The sequence below is a fragment of the Setaria italica genome, chromosome I, assembly GCF_000263155.2.
Source record: "Setaria italica strain Yugu1 chromosome I, Setaria_italica_v2.0, whole genome shotgun sequence".
In the NCBI taxonomy this organism is placed as follows: domain Eukaryota; kingdom Viridiplantae; phylum Streptophyta; class Magnoliopsida; order Poales; family Poaceae; genus Setaria; species Setaria italica.
The window spans coordinates 6,974,617-6,995,429 of record NC_028450.1 but is presented as its reverse complement, the minus strand read 5'-3'; the positions used below and the strand labels follow the sequence as shown (position 1 = coordinate 6,995,429).

The window sequence follows — 20,813 nt, the reverse complement described above, 5'->3', positions numbered from 1 at the left end:
TTGCTCATGCTTCTGCTCCATTATTTTCTGCACTGAACTGAATTATTCAGAGACCAGCTAGCCGCTTCGAGATTTCCATGAATTCCCGTGCACTTTGATGCCGAAATTTCTGCGAATTTTGGATAGTATTTGATTTGCGAATGGATTCGTCGAATGAAATTCCTGGATTGGAACTTTGAATACGGCCCAACCCTGAATACTGTCGGCAACGAACGAGGTGATGAGCTTGGATTCGCCGGCCTTATCATGGGACGGTCAGCTCAGCTCTGCCCTTGCCCTTGCTCTGCTTTTGTGCGAACGTGCAGGTATAGTGACACGGGATGGATAGATTCGTGGTCCTTCCTCATGAACAGTACGCAGTTTGAATAGTTCCAAAAGGAAGCGATTCATCATCTGCGTAAACAAATCATCTGAACTACTAGTAGGGTTCTTTGAAATGGCCGGTTTTTAAAATTTCTGTCCAGGGCAGAGGAACAGCCGGGCATGCACGCTCGGCGCTGTACCTGTACGGTGCCATCTCCGTATACGTACGCCTTTTAGGAGAGCATCCATACGTATTCGTACGGAGCTGGCATCTGCACGTACAGTACTGTACGGAGAATGCGACGGGGATGGATGTGGAGTGTCCTGTTCTTTTTTTCCCCTTCTGAGACAGAGAGCAGAGCTTCAGCTAGAGGAAGGAGCTGGATCAGCTCAGTAGGTCAAAGTCAAACGGGTTTCCACGAGCTTAATTGCAGCATTAAACAACACTAATTACCATCACATACAACACATGCCGGATTGCTCTTTCTTCCGTCCACACTAGACTGTCAATTTGTAGTATCCCATCAAGTTGTAATTCGGGGTGATGAATTGAATAAACAAGCAGAAGCAGGGGGTCAAAAAGGCAGGATCTTGGGAGGATCCGTGAGACGAGACGCAGCCCCCACTGGGATGACCATCCTCTCAAACGCCGGCGCCTTTCCATTCCATCCCAACCCAACACGTTTCGATTCCACGCCATTGGTCGGGGATGGTCGTCGTCTCCCTCGTCGGGCACGAGCAGAGGGGGGGAGCCCACCGTAGGAGTATAGGAGGGAGTAACCCATGTCAAACCATGCCATGTATGTACAATTGTACATGCCCACGGGCCGTAAAAAAGGAGGTGCAAAAACTTACCAGAAGCATGTAGCAGCAGCTCAGAGAAAGTTTGTTTAAAGCACAGGAAGGAAGGAGAGAGAGAGAGAGAGAGAGAGAGAGAGAGAGAGAGAGTAGCGAAAAGGAGGAGCACCACTCGTGGGGTTAAAACTTAAAACCCCGAGGAGTCGAGCGCATACGAGCAGCAGCACGAGGAAGAAGGAGAAGAAGCAGCAGGGCCAGAAGCGAAGCGAGAAAGAGCCAAGAAGCGAAGCGAGCGGCACCCTGGGAGGACGGTTGCAAGCGCATGAGGAGGAAGCTGCGGCCGTAAGCAAGAGGCAGCAGCAGCGGCAGGGTGCTCCTCTCTTCGTTGTCCCCTCCGGCGGCGGCGGTCGGATCTGCGGTTAAGCGGCGGCGGGTCCCCCGGAGCTCTGAGCTGTCATTCCCGAGCTCGTGGCGGCGAGATCTGAGTTCGGTCGCGCGGGAGGAGGTTTCGCTGTGCCGGCGTGCCTCCTGGTGCTGCCGGAGACGCAAAGGCGGCGGCTTTGAGCATTGCCGTCCCTTCCCCCGCAAGCTCTGAAGCTTCCCCGGAGTTGAAACTGGTGTTCTTGGACAAAGAGGCTCGCGTCGTGATGTAAATTTGAGCTCTCGGATCGAAAAGATTGCGCCTTTGCGCCGGCCGGCGGCGCGGACGGAGCGAGGAGGTTTGGCCGGTTCGGCGGAGGAGGAGGTGGCGCTGCCAGGCTTCTCAATCCGAACCGCGAAGGCGCGTGATTTGGCGTAGAGAGAAGGGCCCTTGCTTCGGTTCTCTCCCTTCCCCTCTCCATTTCGCGCGCTCCTGGAACGCGTTTCGGATCGGTCGGCGAGTGGTGGGGGAAGAATGAAGCTCTCGCCGTCGGCCGCCGGCGGTCTTCAGGACCAGCCGGCGTCGCCGGAAGGTACATCATCCATCCTTGGCATTCATTTCATGGGTTGTACTGTACAAAATTTTGTGCTGTGTTCTTGCTGCTTAGTTCTTTAATGCTGTCCTCTTCCATGGACAGTTTACATTTGCAGGACAAGTTAAATTACTTCTGCCACCTTGCTTTAAATTTCTCAGTAATCATTTGATCCAAATCAGTCCAATGTGGCAAGCTATCTGTTCAGTCTTCTCTTGATGCAATTGTTTTGCTTCTTCTTGAGCCCCCATTTAATTCAGTGTAAGAAAATTATTATGATTTTCTTTTCCTTGATGCAGACTTTGTTCAGCAAAAAAGGGATATTTTTATAGAAGCTTTTTTATGTTAAATCTTGTGTCCGTTTTATATTAAACATTTGCCATTTCGCTCACAATACCTTCGTACAATAATTTTATGAATTTAGATATGCTTATTAGATGCTTCCTAGATCTACAATTATTTCTGAACTTATAGGATAATTTATAGACGTTATTCTGTTACGTCTTCTGCTTAAATGCTTTTGGCTTTTCAGAAGCAGAAGAGAACAAGTGCCTAAATTCTGAGTTGTGGCATGCGTGTGCCGGGCCTCTTGTTTCGTTGCCTGCGGTTGGTAGTCGGGTGGTGTATTTTCCTCAAGGCCACGGTGAGCAGGTTACTCTTCTTCCTTGGGCTTCAGATTGATACGAGATTAGACATAAATATTGCAGACCTTATCTGGGTGCTAAAACTGTTAAGGACGGATTCTTGTGTGGTCCTGAATTCCAAATGGTTCTGCAAGAATTAAAGTTCTTCCTTTTTTTCTTTTTAAAAATTTCATTGAACTTGTAAATATTTACTGCAGGTAGCAGCATCAACCAATAAGGAAATGGAATCTCAGATTCCCAACTATCCTAGCCTTCCTCCGCAGCTTATATGCCAGCTCCATAATGTGACCATGCATGTAAGTTTGGAGTTATATATAGAACATCTGTACCAAAACAAGCAATTATTGTTGCCACCTTTGTGTTTTATTAGCTCTGCTGCATTTCTTCTTCAGGCTGATGCAGAGACAGATGAGGTGTATGCACAGATGACACTGCAGCCACTCAGCCCAGTAATACTTGACTACTTATCTATTCCCATCCATTTCCATACTTGTGCTTTATGTGATCCAAGAGGCAATTTTATTTATTTATTTATTTATTTAATATCTTTGCAGCAAGAGCTCAAGGACCCATTTCTACCTGCTGAGTTAGGCGGTGCCAGCAAGCAACCAACAAACTACTTTTGCAAGACATTAACTGCGAGTGACACAAGTACACATGGTGGATTCTCAGTTCCCCGCCGAGCAGCAGAGAAGGTGTTTCCTCCACTGGTATGTGTTTTTGGTCGCATTAATTTTTGCTTCTTCAGCTGAAGTGAACAAAACCATTAGTGTTTCTAAATGTTCCTTTGATAATTATGTAGGATTTCAATCAGCAGCCACCAGCACAGGAGTTGATTGCAAAAGATCTTCATGGCAATGAGTGGAAATTTCGTCATATATTTCGGGGTTTGTTATTTTCCAATTAATTTGTTGGTTGTTGGTTCACAATGTTGTGATTTTTTTCCTAGTTGCATACGGCCCTTGTATCATACAAGCCATGTTACAGTCTACTTGTTTCAATGGAAGTCTATGTTCAATTGTGAGAGTAATTTAGAATTAAATTCTTGTTGTAGGTCAACCAAAGCGGCATCTTCTGACAACAGGTTGGAGTGTCTTTGTTAGTGCAAAGAGACTGGTCGCTGGAGATTCTGTCCTTTTTATCTGGTATGACATTATTTCAGCTTTTCAGGACAAGCACTCAATGTTCACTTTCTTAAGCCTAGTATATTCCTGAACTGAGTTTATCTGCTGATTTGTGTCGATGCATGTATTTGCTTGACCAGGAATGACAATAACCAGCTGCTTCTGGGCATTCGTCGGGCAAACAGGCCACAAACGGTCATGCCATCATCAGTACTTTCTAGTGATAGCATGCACATTGGTCTGCTGGCTGCAGCAGCTCATGCTGCATCAACAAATAGCCGGTTTACTATTTTCTATAATCCAAGGTAAGAACAGTTTCTCACATATTTCTGATTTTTTTTCACCTCGTAAATGCTTAACTCTTTCCCATGCATTCTGCAGAGCAAGCCCTTGTGAGTTTGTCATACCATTGGCTAAATACGTGAAAGCTGTGTACCATACCCGTATATCTGTGGGTATGCGTTTCCGGATGTTATTTGAGACAGAGGAATCTAGTGTCAGACGGTATGTTAAACCTGTGTTTATCTCGAATTATTTCTGACATGGGCATTATTTTGGTTTCTACCCCCCTATCTTGATTTCACTTTCCTCTAGTGTAGATATGTCATTGGATTCCTTCTGGATCAGATTATGTCTGCTTATGCATTTTCTATGTATGTCTATCTAAATTGCTCAAGTGTTCTTGCAGATACATGGGGACAATTACAGGAATAAGTGATCTCGATCCTGTTCGCTGGCCGAACTCGCACTGGCGTTCTGTAAAGGTAGGTCTTGAGTAAACACTCATCTGTTTTTCTATGAGCCCTTCTACTTGTGCTTCATACCTCTCTTTACTTGCATCCTTTTGCATGGCGTGTTTTATATTATACATCTAGTTGTAAGCATGTAATCAATATTTCCCTTGAACCATGTAGGTTGGATGGGATGAATCAACTGCTGGAGAGAAGCAGCCAAGGGTGTCTCTTTGGGAGATTGAACCATTGACAACTTTTCCGATGTATCCATCTCCTTTTGCTCTTGGATTAAAGCGTCCATGGCCTACAGGCTTGCCTTCTTTATATGGTACAAGTGACAGTTGCACAAGTAGCAACTCCAATATATAACATTGAGCAGTGGCTTGTGTCGATAATAATTTTGCTCTAATGTCACTAATGATCTTATTTCTGATTGTTTTTTATAGGTGGAAGGGATGATGGCTTGACCTCTTCTCTTATGTGGCTTCGAGACGGCACAAACCCAAGTTTCCAGTCATTGAATTTTGGCGGGCTTGGTACGAGTCCGAGTCCTTGGATGCAGCCGAGGATGGATAATTCCCTACTTGGTCTGCAATCTGACATGTACCAGACCATAGCAGCCGCAGCAGCATTACAGGGCACCACAAAGCAAATCTCACCTTCATTAATGCAGTTCCAGCAGCCGCAGAATATCGTTGGTAGATCTGCTCTCCTATCTAATCAGATTATGCAGCAGGTGCAGCCTCAGTTTCAGCAAATGTACAACCAAAATATCAATGACAACACAGTTCAAGGTCATACTCAAGCTGAGTACCTCCAGCAGCAGCTTCAACGCTGCCACTCATTTAGTGAGCAGAAGCCTCAGCTGCATCCACAGCAACAGCGGCAAGAATCACAGCAGCAGCAGGAATGTGTGCAAACGCCACAGAATCAACAACTGCATTGTTTGCCAAATGCGCTATCAGCTTTCTCTCAGCTTTCTTCAGTCACTCAATCTCCATCTTCCACATTACCAGCAGTTCCAGCATTCTCACATCAACAAAACTTTGCAGACACAAACATCAGCGCTCTCTCACCATCGGGTGGCTCTTCCATGCAAGGCATGTTGGGACAGTTACCATCAGATGCACCTTCGAGCCTCCCATGTGTGGCAAGAAACACCCCTTTATCGATATCTGACCCATGGTCATCTAAGCGAGTTGCAGTGGAGTCTGTTAATCCTTCCCGACCTCATGTTGTTTCGGCCCAGATAGAACAATTGGATATGACGCCATGTAATTTGCCACAAAACTCTGCATTAGCACCATTACCTGGACGAGGGTGCTTAGTGGATCAAGATGAGAGCTCTGATCCTCAAAATCACCTGTTATTTGGTGTTAACATAGACTCACAGTCACTTTTGATGCAAGGTGGCATTCCAGGCCATCAGAATGATAATGATTCAAGCACGATTCCATATTCAACCTCCAATTTCCTGAGCCCTTCTCAGAATGATTTCCCCTTGGGTCAACCACTACCTAGTACAGGCTGCTTAGATGAGTCGAGCTATGTTCCAAGTGCAGAGAATTCCGAGCAAGCAAATCAACAGTTTGCAACCTTTGTGAAGGTGAGTGATGTGTCTACATCATGGACCATTTGATTAACAAAGTAATTTCCCTTTGAATTCTTTCCACTGAAGCACTTTATTGACAAATTTGTGCCCTATAGGTTTACAAATCTGGAACCGTTGGAAGGCTGCTCGATATCACTAGATTCAGCAGCTATGATGAGCTTCGTAGTGAGGTGGGGCGTCTATTTGGCCTTGAGGGCCAGTTGGAAGACCCTTTGAGATCAGGCTGGCAGCTTGTATTTGTTGATGGAGAGGACGATGTCCTTTTAGTTGGTGATGACCCGTGGCAGTAAGTGATATCAAACCTAATAAGTTCCTCATTACTTTCTGTCTTGTTGTTTATCTTTTTTTCTTACATTTACTTCGCTTGTGCTGTGCAGGGAATTCGTGAACAGTGTGTCCTGCATAAAGATACTTTCACTGGAGGAGGTTCAGCAGATGGGCAAGCAGGGCATTGAGCTCTTGAGCTCGGCTCCTGCCAGAAGGCTCAGCAATGGTTGTGACAGCTATGTTAGCAGGCAGGAATCAAAAAACCTGAGCACTGGAATGACGCCAGTGGGTTCGGTTGAGTTCTGAAGATAGGGAGCCCATAGCCCGTGGTGCTACCGCGCTAGGATGCCTCTTACTGTATGTTCCCACAGCTCTTCCTAGTTTTGTGGCTTGGAACCAAGCACATAGATCAATGTAGCCCGATGTTCTACTATGCCATCTGATGATTATGTCATATGATATAGACTCTTAGCAGTAACTACTATGTTTTTGTATACATGCTGGCACTTAGTTCCCTGGAACACTAATACCACTAATTTAGTGCATCTACTCGTTCTGCACTTGCTGGCACAAATGCAGCACGGTCCGTGTTGTAATTGTAAAAATGTCTCAAATGGAAGTTAGGGACATCTCATAGAACTCAGACCAGTGACTAGTGTGCTAATCCTCTCCTTTTTTTTTGTTTTGTTTTGCTTATACACATGTAAAACCTATAGAGGCACTTCGAACTTAGCAATGAGAGATGCAATTTCTTCACCCAGTGCAATATTACCTTTGCTGTCATGATAATTACTAGAGCTATTTCCAGTAAAAAGCAGTTCGGTATGATCCTTGAAAGCTCATAGACAGATAGATCCAAGAGGGAATTCACCTGAACCTTTGTGCTTGCATAACTTGGCACCACTTCGTGCAGACAATGACTTTCAGAGACACTGACCGGCCCTCTCTCATGTGGGTTCTGGGTCCCTATCTGACAGAAACCCGGGTGCCTGCCCATTGAAGAACAAATGGTGAGAAAAAAGATGACCACCCTTTTTTGAGGTCAGTGGTGCATCCGGAGCTGAATGTGATGCCTTCTCTCACTCTCGCCATCACAAATCCACCATCACAAATTCATCGTCCCTGTCCTGATCCCCCGGGCTGCCGCGCCTTCTGGCGTGCCGACGTGTCGCGGATTGGTCTGGTCTGATCTGGTCTAGTTTGGTTGTGGATTTTGACAAGTTTTGAGTGGAAGCATGTGGAGTGTTGTGGCAGTGTGACACACACAGGCACAGCTCACCCATTTCTTTTCAAAGATATGGGCATCTTCTTCTACCCCTGGCTGAACCACCCCATCAGCTTCTTTGGTGATTCCTCTATCGCTTTCAGATCTTCAGCTGGGCCCCGGATCCGGATCCCGGATATCGCCATTTCCCAACCTTGACCGGCTTTCCGCCATGGAAAGATCGAAACCTGTAGACAGGGTTGCAGTCGGTGGAGCATATCGCCTCACATTTCTGTGACTTTTTTGGATGTCCAACTCATGTAGACTATCAGCCAGCCTCTCAACTTTCTCAACTTAGCTCCCAGGTCATGCTTAGTGTAGCAATAATACCATCACTTGTCGAAGAATTTTCCTGCTGCTGTATAATGGTCTAAAGAAACAGATCATGTGGCTTGTTGAACGGTTTTGTCCGTCTGAGATGCACAAGACTGACTTGTTGCACACCATGAGTGCCATATCTTGTTGTTGGTCACTTGCTGTCGATTTCTTGGTTCTCCTATTTGGATTCTTCTGTCGTGCATGACCATCCCGAATGGAACTCTGAAAACTGATGACCATGGAATGGAACTCTGAAAATTGAGATGACAAGGGGGAAGGAAAAGGCCCTGAAACACGTTGGGCTCGTGCGGCCGCCGGCCCACCGCGCCAAGCAGTTGAGCACACGCCGGCCGCCGCCACAGCGCCGCCGCGGCAACACGTGAGATCTGATTCGCTGGCCGGGGCGAACGACGAAGGTGGCGGCGCCGCGGCGCACGGAAGCGAGCCTCCCACCGAACGGCGGCGCTGCGAGAAGCGAGAGAGAGCATGGCTAAGCTGGGCCTGGCCCGCGGGTGAAACTTGGCGTGATGGCCTGATTGGCCTTTCAGGTTGTCCCATCAAACAAAGTGTGAGGTGGACCGCTGCCCCTAACGGGGACGGCCCGCGCCCGTTGCTGTGCCATCACGACGAGGCCCACGTCCAAGGAAGCAGCCCAGTTACCACTCCTGGCCCGTCTCGGGCTAGAGATCATTTCGTGTTCTTTGAAATTCTTAAGTTTTCCTTGCATTTTCTTCAAAAAGAAAAGAGGTTCTCCTCGCATTTTGTATTTATTTAAGCTTTACAAGTTTTTTACTCGTCATTTATTGGCAAAAATCGAAAAGGTCTATTTTTACATATAAAAAAACGAAACAATTTGAGGACCAAAATTGAAATGTATTTGAAGGACCTTTTGCAATAGTACCCTTTTTTTTGTCACAAGGACCTTGGCACGATATACTTGTACATTACTCGGAACGTCTGAAGTTCTAAACTCTGAACAGGTCAATTCACAGACGATTTGTCCATGAAAAAGCCTCTGCAGCAAGCAAACACAGAATGAACGAAAGTAAACGGAACCTGGCCTGACTCCCGTGAAAGAAAGCGCATCACCATTCATCAGTTTATGAATTCAACACGGACCATTTCAAGTTTTCAACCGACCGTCAGAACTTTTTACCTTCATTTAGAAAAGAACGGGCTCCTTTTCCAATAACAGAGGTTCACATGCACGCACGGACACGGCCACACGGACACGTCACAACATGACGCACCTACAAGCCAATCCAGCCAGCAGCCTCGAACGCTGGCCCGGTCAATTCAATTGACCCGGTTCAACCGCGACCCCAACCACCTCCGGTCACCGGACCACCCACCCGACCCCGACCGGTCTCTGTAGCCCCGCCGGGCTCGCCTGCTGCCGCGTCGAACCCGACGGGCCCACCCAAACCACGACGGCCCACACGGCTGCGCCGCGGCCGGGCCCGGCCCAGCTCAGCTTACACGCCCACGTGGTCAACGGTTTGACCCGCCATTCTTTCTTTCTCGGCTCCCTTTCAAAGCCGAGGCGCCCGGTCTCCTCTGCTCTTCCTCCCCCCTCCCCCTCCTGGAGAAGTCAAATACTCGGCACGCCACTTGGAGCCACCCCCCACCACGAGTCCACAGTCCGCGCGCCCCCAACCCAACCCGCCGCCCCGTCTCCTCCCTCCCTCGCGAAAGCTCGCCGCTGCTGCGTCCCGGGCTCCCGGCGCCCCGTGGCGGCACGGCACTCGGGGGGGAAAGCAGCAGGCAGAGGCTTCGGCGAGCCTTCGGGAGGAGGCGGTTCTTGGTGCGTTCCCTGCTGCGGGCGGGGGTAATTGATAAGGGCGCGGGTGTGCTCTTGCCTCGCGTTGTTTGACTCGCTGGGAGGCTTGTCGCGGCGGCTGGATTGGAGTGGATTCGGTTCATCCTCCCGGGTCACGGCGGCGGCGGTTCAGGTGAGTCTGGTTGGTTGGTTTCTCTGAATATATGTATAGGAAAGTTCAAGGTTGGATTTTTGTTCGTGCTATTGGTCCCTTGTTGGTGTTCCTGGTTCCTGCCTTCCCTCCCTGTTCACCAGGAAAAGGAATTAGTGGATTGGTGTTGTAGTCTGCTTAGCCTTTCTTAACGAAGTAGGCTGCTTTGGTGCTTCCTTTCTTGATTGATCAAGGTTTGTGAATTGCTTGTGAAATGAAGCTCCGAATGGAAACGACTTCTGTTCTTGATCATGTCCTACGGGCGATTTCCCGACGCTGCTTTACAAAGTCTCGATAGCTCAAGAGTCGTGATAAATGTGGAAAGATGCGAGCTCTGCTGATGATGGATGATGGACTTCTGGGAGATTGGTTGTGATTGGTTACGCGTGACTGTGCACTAAAATTATTTGTTGCGGGATCGGTTGGGTCGTCTAGTCATGGACTAAAATTTAGTGGTGCCAGGGTTAGTTAGATGACAAACATCAGTTTGTGATGACAGACGTATATCAGAGTTCCTCCGAAATAAATTAGTTGGGTGCGTTGGATAGATATACAATCATGGATACGCGATCCATGCCTGCCCAATGATGGCTTTGCTCTGAATAAATGTATACTAATTATAGTGGACTTAGTCTAATTTTTATTTTGTTCCTGATTTCTGAGTCTAAGATAGTTTAGTCTCACTCTCACCTGCCCACTTGTACGAAGTAATTGTGCAGTTATCAAAACTCCATGCTTGCGCTAACTTCTCACATATGCTACTTGTAAGCTTGAAGTGCATTAGCATTGCTTGCCTGGTTGAATTCTAAGCAAACAATGACCGTTAGGAATTGCAAGCAGAATGTGTGTTCGCTTTCTTTTTATCAGTTTATTATAGAATTCACTGCTACTGTAACTTATGTACTGCATCCAGAAATGTGGGTTGGATAACCTTCACCAAAACTGTTAGCCATAGATTGTATGTTTTAAACTTCAAAACGATATGCATCCAGTATACTTTCTTTAGAGGTAACAGTAGTTGACATTCTCTCTCTTCAGGACATGATATAAGTCAATGAGCAGCAGTAAAATGCTTCTGTTGATATCATAAGTGCAAGCTGAAGTTATCGAGCTGATAGCACTACGGCAGATATAATATTTTGAGAATCTCAAATGAGTTGTTTCTCTATCTTCTGCAAGAAGAGAAGGACAACGCGCCAACCAAGTTCCAATCATAATGAAGGTAGAGCTCTCATTCGTGGGGTACAGTCTGAAATATCCCTGTTTACATATTCTGATATACTTTCCCCTACCCTGTTTGGTTCCTTATTGTGATTTAACCCTGCTCATGTAGACGTCCCTGGTGGTCCAAGTATAAAAAAATACACCTATAGAGAGTTAGTAAGGGCCACAGGAAACTTTAACAAATCGAACAAGATTGGTGAGGGTGGTTTTGGTTCAGTTTACAAGGTAATATGCATAACCTTCAACAAAGAAGCCACTGATGTTGTTACTAATGTAGACGTGTTTGACATTCAACAACAACTAAATGGTGCAGGGACAGCTCAAGAATGGAACAATTATTGCCGTCAAGGTCCTTTCGTCAGAGTCAAGACAAGGAGTAAGGGAGTTTCAGAATGAACTTGTGGCAATTTCCGACATCTCACATGATAATCTTGTGAAGCTTTATGGGTATTGTGCGGAAGGAGATCAAAGAATCCTAGTTTACAATCATCTTGAAAATAATAGCCTTTCACAAACGCTCCTAGGTACGTCATGGTAAATATTCTTATATATTTGAGCTAAATAATACATGGATATTACATAGTCACAACAATAATTTAATAAGTCAACTATGACAATTTTTAGATATATCATATATGTCCTAACACTTTCTTAAAACTTTTCATTGTTCAGGTTCCAACCACAGCAATATCCAGTTCAATTGGAAAACTCGAGTAAATATTTGCCTTGGCATTGCACGTGGGCTAGCATACCTCCATCACGGTGTAAATCCCCACATTGTTCATCGAGACATCAAAGCAAGCAATATACTTCTTGATAGGGATCTTACCCCAAAAATCTCTGATTTTGGTCTAGCAAAGCTTCTTCCACCAAATGCAACACATGTTAGCACAAGGGTTGCAGGAACACTGTAAGTAAAACGTTCTACTTTATTTTTTCAGTTTCTCCCCCCTTTTTTTCTTGACTGCCTACAGAAGCTCGTTCTTGTACAATTCCTATCAACATAGTTGGGTAGTCCTTGTTAAATCTTAATTTATATCCAGAAAGTTCCGTGAAACAGCAACATTTATAATTTTTTTTAATGATATTATTTGTAAATTATATTAATAGCCTATGGATACCTTTTCAGCTTTCCTCACTTCAGTTTTGATTGACAGAGGCTATTTGGCTCCCGAATATGCTATTCGAGGACAAGTGACACGCAAATCAGATGTTTACAGTTTTGGTGTTCTTCTTCTAGAAATAGTTAGCGGGAGATCCAACAGCGATACAAGATTAGCATATGAGGACCAGATACTCCTTGAAAAGGTTAGAGGAAATGCTAGGTTACATTTGACATATCTTTCCATTGTGGCTTGCATAGTAGAAGTTGCTTTTGCCATAATTAATTAAACACTATTTTATATTCTCTGAAAATGTGTATGATGTTGATGCAATATTTTGGTGTGTGCAAGTCATTGTTTCCTGTAAGAGAACTCGAGAATCATAGGAAAAATTGCATGTCAAATTTCCTGTTGTCAGATTTAGTACAGTATGACCAAATCACATGCTTAGAACCTGTTGCTATGGACCACCAAGAAATTTCTTTGCTACTTTTTCCTGAAAACTCATCGCATGATAGCTAGGGGAGCAAATGTTCTAAATTGAGGCTTTTGTTCTTTACTGCTACAGTTCCCAGAGATCACCAATGGGGTTCTCCTCTTGCAGACATGGATTTATTATGAGCAGGGAAATCTGGAGAAAATCATAGACAGCTCTTTGGGCGATGATTTGGACGTCACACAGGCTTGCAGGTTCCTGAAAATTGGGCTCTTGTGTACACAGGATGTCACAAGACACCGACCTGACATGTCAAAGGTCATCACCATGCTTACGGGTGAAAAGGATGTTGAGTCAGAGAAGATCAGCAAGCCTGCTATAATTAGCGACTTCATGGATCTCAAGGTCAGGAGCATGAGGAAACCAAACGACATCGCGACGTCGTCCACATTCCTATCCTCCCTGATGGCACACTCTTCTCCTCTGCTGTCCAATGAGACAACGCAAGCCTCCATGATATCCACTGGACAGGTCTCCATGATATCCACCGGGGTATCGGATCGTGAGTAATCCATTCGTCTGTGAAGAAACAGATTGTTAGTGAAGTGAGTTGGTCGCAATATGAAACACATGTAGACAGAGTAGCATAGGTGGACGCCTTGTCCAGAAGTTTACCAGCCGGTTTCATTTTTCATGTATAGATGTAATTGCTTCATTTGTAGTCTGAAGTTCTGAACATCATTGTTGAGCCAAATCAGTACATATGAGGGGAAAAAACTTCTGAATGTACAATATTGGATTGATGACACATTTTCATTGTGCACGTACAACCTGGCGGTGCCTGTTTTTGGGTGATACACAAATTTGCAAGTATATAACCTGGTGAAATGTCTGAAGTCTTTGTCAGTATAAACCATACATAGCCTGTAATCCAGAATTACTGCAAATTCCAAGGCATATTCTTGCTGGGCTGCTAGCTTGTAAATTGTAATGATTAACAATAATGTGATCCAACAGCCACATCTTGTGGCCAGTGGGTCAGTTATCTTGCTCCTGCTTCCGGGACACTGTGACAGTTACTTCCAGCAAGGGTTCAGTGTGGTATCACTTTGGATAACTGGGACACTGATGTGTTGTCTCTAGGGGTCCAACATCGCCGCAGGTGCTCATCCAAGCAGAGGCCGGGCAGCTGCCACGCCGTCTCCATCACTACAATTATGCAAGAGGGGGGACCCAGGTGCTCGCTCCAATCACTGAGGACTCCAACACAGACACCAACAAATCATGGCGAAGTCCTTGTGGACGATGCGGTCGCTGATCAGTGATCCCTGCATGCGTTCTTGCTCATAGAACTGCAGCTTTAGTAGCTCTGCCACTGAAGAACTGCTCCTGCTCGAGTGGTGGTCCAGGCAGCGCAACAATGGCTGCTGGCTGGCTGGCCATGGAGGCAGGAGCAAACACGTAGATGATGATGAGAGTGAGATGGTGCAGGTGGGCCCTGGCGATACCATGGTGAGTTGGTGACCATCATCAACAGATCATGGTGGTGGACTGGTGCCCTAGCTATCTGTTGCTTGTGATGCAGTACTGGTGCTGATCGAACATGGAGCTGTTACTCTGGTTGGTTAGTTATGCAGCACGCAGCTTGATACACAACTTCGATATGATCTGATCGAGTCGTCCTGGTCGGCCTCCCAACGGGTGTTAAGCTTGGATACGGTCTCTCTGTCAAGTGGGTCCCAATGCAAGCCCTCAGCACATACAAAACTGAGAGCATGGGCGCGCGCTGGTGCTGTCAGATACTCAGATGAGGAGCATGCAATGCGAGATTAAGGTTGCTCAGCTACTCTTACAACCTTGCAACATTTGCAATGATAATTTCATCAAAAGAAAAAAAATATCACAATGACAAACCAAATTGGTTTCTAGAACAAAAACGACAAGCAGTCATTGCTGATCCCATGCTAATCCCTGCGTGCCCTTGATCACCATGGGCATTTGGCGACAGCAAATCGATGGTGCTTGTTGATAAGCTATATTGTAAAAGGCCTAATCCTAATAATAACTATGAAGCAACAATTCATGGAAACACAAAAGAACATCTATTCATGGTACAAAATGAATAATGCCAACGCCCATATTGCATCTAATCAGTTCAGTAGATCGAACTGCTCTACATATGAACAATGCGCAGCACCAGGCCAGCATACATCCGCCGGTCTCTACCTACTACTAGTAATTAAACGGAAATAAGCGATTAAGCGTAAACGATAGTATATAAATACTTCATGACCCGTTGCTTCCTGCTGTCAATTAATTAACTTGCTGCTTAATCACTTCAAGCCTTATATGTGCGTACGTGTATGGGGCACGGAATATATGCTTTATATATGTCACATTCAAATTAACCTTATTTTGCAAAAAGAAAAACAAATGATCAAGCAAGAAGCAGCTCTTGCCGGATCCTTACGTATTTTGGACATCATTTTGGTTAGAAAATTAGATGACATAATTTTGGACAGCTAATTTGATCTATAAACTCCTTGTTATTTGAAATGTCAAAATGTATATCTTACCGGAGGTAGTGCTATAGATTAGACTTGCTAAGCATATGATACGCCCACTGGATTCAAAGACTAATTATTGAAATACAATGTAAAGAATGGGTTGTCCTGGAAAACATGTGAGGAAAGAAATGAGCGAAAATGCAGAAACCATTAACCGGATTATTTCTTGGTTCACGTAGTCTAGCAAGAAGAGACTCATGCTTATGCAGTTATGCGTTTGCCATTTGCAGCATAAATCCCAAATGCATGAAAATTTACATTTAAAAAAGGAAAAGTGGAAATTTTCCTAGAAAACGTTGTGCACTCGGCGCACATGTGCCTCAGAACACACAGGAAGTAAAGTACAAAAGATTGTCAGGTAGGAAAACCGCGCATATAGAAAGAAACAATAGGACACAACCCAAATCCAAGCATGACCAGATCAAAAGAACAATGCATTAATTCCCTTCAATCTACTCAAACAAAACCAGGAATTCAAGACTCTTCACTATGGTTGTTTTCAAGAATTTAGGGAGCAGAAATATCTACCCAAGACGTGCACAAGAATCAGTCATGTGCTGAATACCAAAAACAAAAATCACAAGTGGATAACCTCACTGATTTTTCGGAGCAAGCGGCTAGTTGAGTAACTTGACAGGATCGGAAAACTGAAGAAGAAGTGCATATCAGCCCTTCTTCGATAGGCACCTGCAAGAACAAACAAAATGAAAGGACACTAGGGCGTGTGAAACGTGAACACATGAAGAATATGGTAGAGATAAAAACTGACAGAAGAATCGAACACAAAATGCATGCTTGGCCCCTTGCACGCCACCCACAGCAGGCAACCACACCACGGGTTGGGCTACATGTGTGGCATACAGGGAGCCAGGCACACACAATCTCAATTTGATCAAACATATGTACCATCTCTGTCACTCATTCACATGACTGTGCAATAAAGATCGAGCAAAGAGAACAAAAAAAATGGTATTCCATCTGGAGCAATATAATGCTAGAAACAAAACTAGAGCTTGATGGGCATGCACATAAGCAGGAACAAATACACAAGAGGACTGCTAGAGGGAGCTAGAAAGCTAGGGTTAGGGAGAGGGAAGAGGAAGAACAGTGCAGAGGTGTGATGGATGGAGGTAGAAGAAAGAGCAGAAGGTGGATTTATAGAGGGATAGAGGGGCGAGATGTCTATCTCTACACCACTCCAGAACATGTACGCACAACAACTCCATGGCCACTTGCTCCTCTCCTGCTCACCAGAAAGTACTGTCGCGCACTGGCCTGCAAAGGAGGAAGAGACTGAAAGAGCAAAGGACATGGAGCACAAGACAGCAGCTAGAATACTTCCCAAGGGGGTTAAAGGATGAACCTTTTGATGCAAGTTAGTTTTATATTGCATCTAAAGTGCTGGCCTAATGGCTAGCTAGCTAAGCCTAAAGCCACGGCAGGCAGCAGCACCACCCAAAGCAGCCAATGGCGTGCTAAAGCATGTCTCAACCTGAGCTTCCCTAGCTGCAAGCTACGGCGCACGCGCACGTACCTCTGACCTCTCCTCTTCCTCTCTCTCGTGATGGTGAAAAGCTCCGATCCATCTCCACCCTGCAGGGGCTCTACCTCGATCGATGGCGAGTGTGCTATAGGGGTATGCTGTCACGCACTGTGATCTGAGCCATGGCCATGGAGAGTTGGAGACGACGACGGAGACTACATGGAGGAAATGGCAAGGGGGCATCGCCATCTTCTTCTCCAACCTTTGCGGTGGCTCAGGCTGCAGGAGTGCAGGGCCAACGCCGGCCACTTCCACACGCGGGATGGATGTAACGATTAACGAAAGGGAGGGTTGGTGTAGACGGTCTGTAAAGTACTAAAGTTGATGGCTCTGACCGGTGAAGTGGATTTTGTCTGGAGCACTTGGCCGGGCCGGGCTCCAGATTCTCTCCTCTCTCGCTACACCAAAAACCTCAGCATACCAGGCATAGGATAGGATAATGCATTCCTCTCCAATGTAGGGTATGCATGTGTATTGTTTGTTGCTATGTTATGCTTTACGGCAGGCTTTCTGTTGGTACCAATGCCAAGAAGATCCTTACTGGTGGGGCCGGGGCTTAGTAGGACCCACTGACAGTGACTTGGTGTGGTCATGGGCGAGTGAATCTTTATCTGGACATATTATGTGTACGTGCTCATGGTAGGTCTACTGAACCCCGCATGCTCATGGAGCTAGTCATGGGTGTACTGTACAAAGTTGAAGTTTGATACTAACAACTTGTATTAACACATTTTTAACTGTACCATGTTCGGTGTCCAGAGACGCTGTAATTTAAAAGCCATTATATTAGTGAGATTAGTTTACTTCACCATCAGAGACAGAGATCAACAGATCTAGATACACACATGCAACAAAACCCTTTGCTCACTAAAGCATCCACATCCCTGACCTGCAACACTAGGCCTTGTCTGCTCCAAACCGTTACGCATGGCATTGTTAAGTACTCATGCTGTCAAGCTAAACCACCCCGGTTTATATTGTTTAATGCAGGTTAGCTCACATCTTTTGACTAGTGTGGAGTGGTCGAGATGAGCTACCTGCAATGGCTAACGAATGGCCATGGCTGTACGACAGGGAAAGGTGCATCCCTAGCTAGGGATCCTGCTGATGGCTTTGGTTGAAGGTGCAGGTGCGCCGCTGTAGCAGGAGCAGGGCCGATGGATGGATATTGGATTGGGTTGGATGGTTGCTGGCAACGCGTGCAATGGCTATCATGGCCCGTAGCGCTTGGGACCTTTCTCCCGTGGGGAGGACAAGGGAATGTTCTCCAAATTTGCTGCAGGGACTGGACTGGGACGGTATCACATGGCTCATCTAGCTCCTTTATTTTCTTGTGTCCTATGTTACGAGAAAACGTCGTTGAAATGGAATCTGTTGCTGATGGCCATGGGGTAGGGGGGGTTCTAACATTAGGCTTTAGATCGAGGTTATACGAAGAAAACTACATATTGGGATATATATATAAATCATTCTGGCCAATCCTCAGCGATGTATCACTAAGAGAAGTAGAGGACCCAGTACCCACAATGCGTAAAACACAATCACAAGTTGGTCTATAAGGAAGTTCACAGCCATTGCAGAAAGCAGTTCTTAGAGCATTAATCGCAAACATAGCCATTTGCCATATGAGATGGCCATAAGGAACACAATATCATATTATCCATCTTTCCTTATCACTCCCTCCCCCCCTCTCTCTCTCTTTGCTTAAGGGTCCGTTTGCTTCATTACCAAGGTAGCCACACGACTTTACGGCCGCACTATCACTATTGGGAAGTGACATTTAGTACCGGTCATTAACCTAACCCCTTTAGTACCGAGCGACTGACCGGTACCGCTTGCCCTCATTTAGTACCGATCGGTATTATTGATCGGTACTAGATGGTACTCCACACGGTACTGGTGCTATTGCCCGGTACTAAAAGGTCTCCGAGGACCAAAAATTTCTACCCAGTACTAATTTTGCGTGTTAGTATCGGACAAGGTACTAAATAGCGTTTAGCAGTATGGTAGCGGATTAGTGCCATTGCAGCAGATCGTGGATAGCGGGTGCTATGGCGGACACTAAGTCCAAATAGCGGAATTCAAAAAATAGTCACAAATTTAGAGCATATATGAATATTAACATCTAGTTTACTTTAAAAAGTTAAAGTATTTAAGTTAGCCATTACATTTCATGGTAAGAATCACAAATAAATAGATATAATTAAGATGTATGGATATATATTAACATTAAATTCTCATACTAATGAATAAAAAATTCATTTATCATCCCATAATTCTTCATCATTACCTAAATAATCATTTTAAACATGATTATTACCATTTGATTCATATTCATATGTCACTTGAACCATAAATGTAATGAATAGCGGCTTAACATTAGCAATAGCGGCCGCAATAGCAGTCAATAGCGGATAATAGCGGCCGCTAAGTCCAAACATGCTATCTTAGACCGCTATTGCGAGCACTACGAATGCTATTTAGTACCTTGGTACTAGATGAAAAGTTAAGAACGAATGCTCATATTTCTAGTAGTGCATACCTGTGGACAAAATCGGCACTAGCATTTTGGCGAGATTCGGCGAGCAAATGAACTAAGATGATGCCCAAGCATGCACAGCACGCCGCAAGTGCGTCGGGAACCAAACACCAGCTAAAGTTAGGCGGTGTCAGGTGTAACGACTTTTGGCAAGTTCTAGTCGAGAACCAAACAGATTCTAAGTCATTGCTATTATTAGATGCAGGTATGTCCTTATTTTCTAATGAGTTCCACGTCTATAGTTTATATAGATATTAAATATATTGTGTCAATTGTAATAGGTAAAGAACACTTGCACGGCGTGCACTCGTATAGACGACTTGGTTCAAATACATTGATGTTGTCTTTGTTTTAAAGATACATTGATGTTGCCCTACGTAATGGCAAGAAGATCACACTTGACTTAATAAGGGCATATGCAATGTATAGAGCAGAAGTCATCCCTTTGAGTGATGCCGATCCGACCACATTCAACAGACCCTACTCCAATATATTTTATGTCGGTCAAGAAAAGCATGCTCTTTCTTTTCCCAAAAGATAAGGACATCAGCTGGTGTGTCTTTGTTGCCGTGTTCATTCCATACGTTTTTCCAAGTTCCTTGCACGTAGCCGCCGCTCGCTCAAAGGAGTGCAGTAGTGCACAATAATGATTCCAATTCCAATTGTCTAATCAAGCTGCTAGTCCTGTGTGTAACTATCGTCAAGCATGTTGCTTCCTGTGAAGCTATAGACATTCGACGACAGACAAGAACGAAATGCACTGTTTGGTTTTGATTTCCTCAAGCTCTAGGGCCTACCGGCCTAGACTGTCGGTAGCCGAACTATTTAGATGGCCGCAAGTGTTTGTCCAGGCAACAATGGTGAACTCTATATATGTGAAGATATATTGAGATATTTTTTCATTAAAATAAAGGAAAAGAGTTTTTTTTGCCTCGTAATAATTAATACATACTCAATTATAACATCATTTAAGAGTCTAAAAATTTAATGAGGGTAGTAATATAGCAAGACGCGGACAACAATACCAACCTAGTATGATAGAATTGGCACCAATTCTTGGTGAAGAGCTCCAAGAGCCACTACCTCCGTTACATAGCATGACATCATAATGTATTCTCGCTCGGGCTGTTTTTGCAATGATCTCCGGTATCTTTACCAATATGTGCCTTTGAAAAATGCACGTGTAAATAAAGAAGGTTATAGATAAATTTTTTGGGGGTAAAGATCCAAATTACTTCCCTCAAATATATTTCTTGATCCAATTTACCACCTAAAATATGCCATTTCGTTCGATTTACCTCTAAAATAATTTTTTTTTCTCCCGCACAAGTGGAGTTAGAATTTTATAAGATGATATTAGAAACCATAACACATTTTAGAAAAAAAAATACATCATGTTTTGTAATAATTATTT

The 20,813-nt window shown here is 44.9% G+C and overlaps 2 protein-coding genes and 1 long non-coding RNA gene across 5 annotated transcripts; 2 read left to right on the top strand and 1 right to left on the bottom strand.

The window, feature by feature from the left end:
• The first annotated feature begins 1,200 nt into the window (after positions 1–1,200).
• Positions 1,201–7,191, top strand: LOC101766262 (auxin response factor 6). Of its 2 annotated transcripts, none has more exons than XM_004951815.3 (14): positions 1,201–2,054; positions 2,587–2,697; positions 2,896–2,994; positions 3,091–3,147; positions 3,253–3,408; positions 3,501–3,585; positions 3,753–3,843; positions 3,963–4,127; positions 4,204–4,326; positions 4,511–4,586; positions 4,737–4,884; positions 5,003–6,162; positions 6,264–6,454; positions 6,546–7,191. In XM_004951815.3, exons 2-14 carry the CDS (start codon positions 2,626–2,628, stop codon positions 6,739–6,741), a joined length of 2,619 nt encoding a protein of 872 aa, XP_004951872.1. In that variant the 5' UTR covers positions 1,201–2,054; positions 2,587–2,625; the 3' UTR covers positions 6,742–7,191. The 2 variants fall into 2 exon arrangements, with proteins under 2 accessions (XP_004951872.1, XP_004951871.1); XM_004951814.4 differs by having other exon boundaries at positions 2,587–2,705.
• A 2,401-nt stretch (positions 7,192–9,592) lies between these two features.
• LOC101766954 (cold-responsive protein kinase 1) lies at positions 9,593–13,605 on the top strand. Of its 2 annotated transcripts, none has more exons than XM_012843221.2 (7): positions 9,593–9,969; positions 11,026–11,209; positions 11,321–11,436; positions 11,525–11,735; positions 11,884–12,121; positions 12,369–12,519; positions 12,919–13,605. In XM_012843221.2, exons 2-7 carry the CDS (start codon positions 11,140–11,142, stop codon positions 13,318–13,320), a joined length of 1,188 nt encoding a protein of 395 aa, XP_012698675.1. In that variant the 5' UTR covers positions 9,593–9,969; positions 11,026–11,139; the 3' UTR covers positions 13,321–13,605. The 2 variants fall into 2 exon arrangements, with proteins under 2 accessions (XP_012698675.1, XP_004951874.1); XM_004951817.3 differs by having other exon boundaries at positions 12,883–13,605.
• LOC111257647 lies at positions 13,195–17,130 on the bottom strand. The gene is made up of 3 exons (XR_002678198.1): positions 16,852–17,130; positions 13,426–16,592; positions 13,195–13,329 (listed from the first exon to the last, which is right to left on the bottom strand). It is a non-coding gene; the product is annotated as an uncharacterized LOC111257647 (long non-coding RNA).
• Between the last annotated feature and the right edge of the window lie 3,683 nt (positions 17,131–20,813).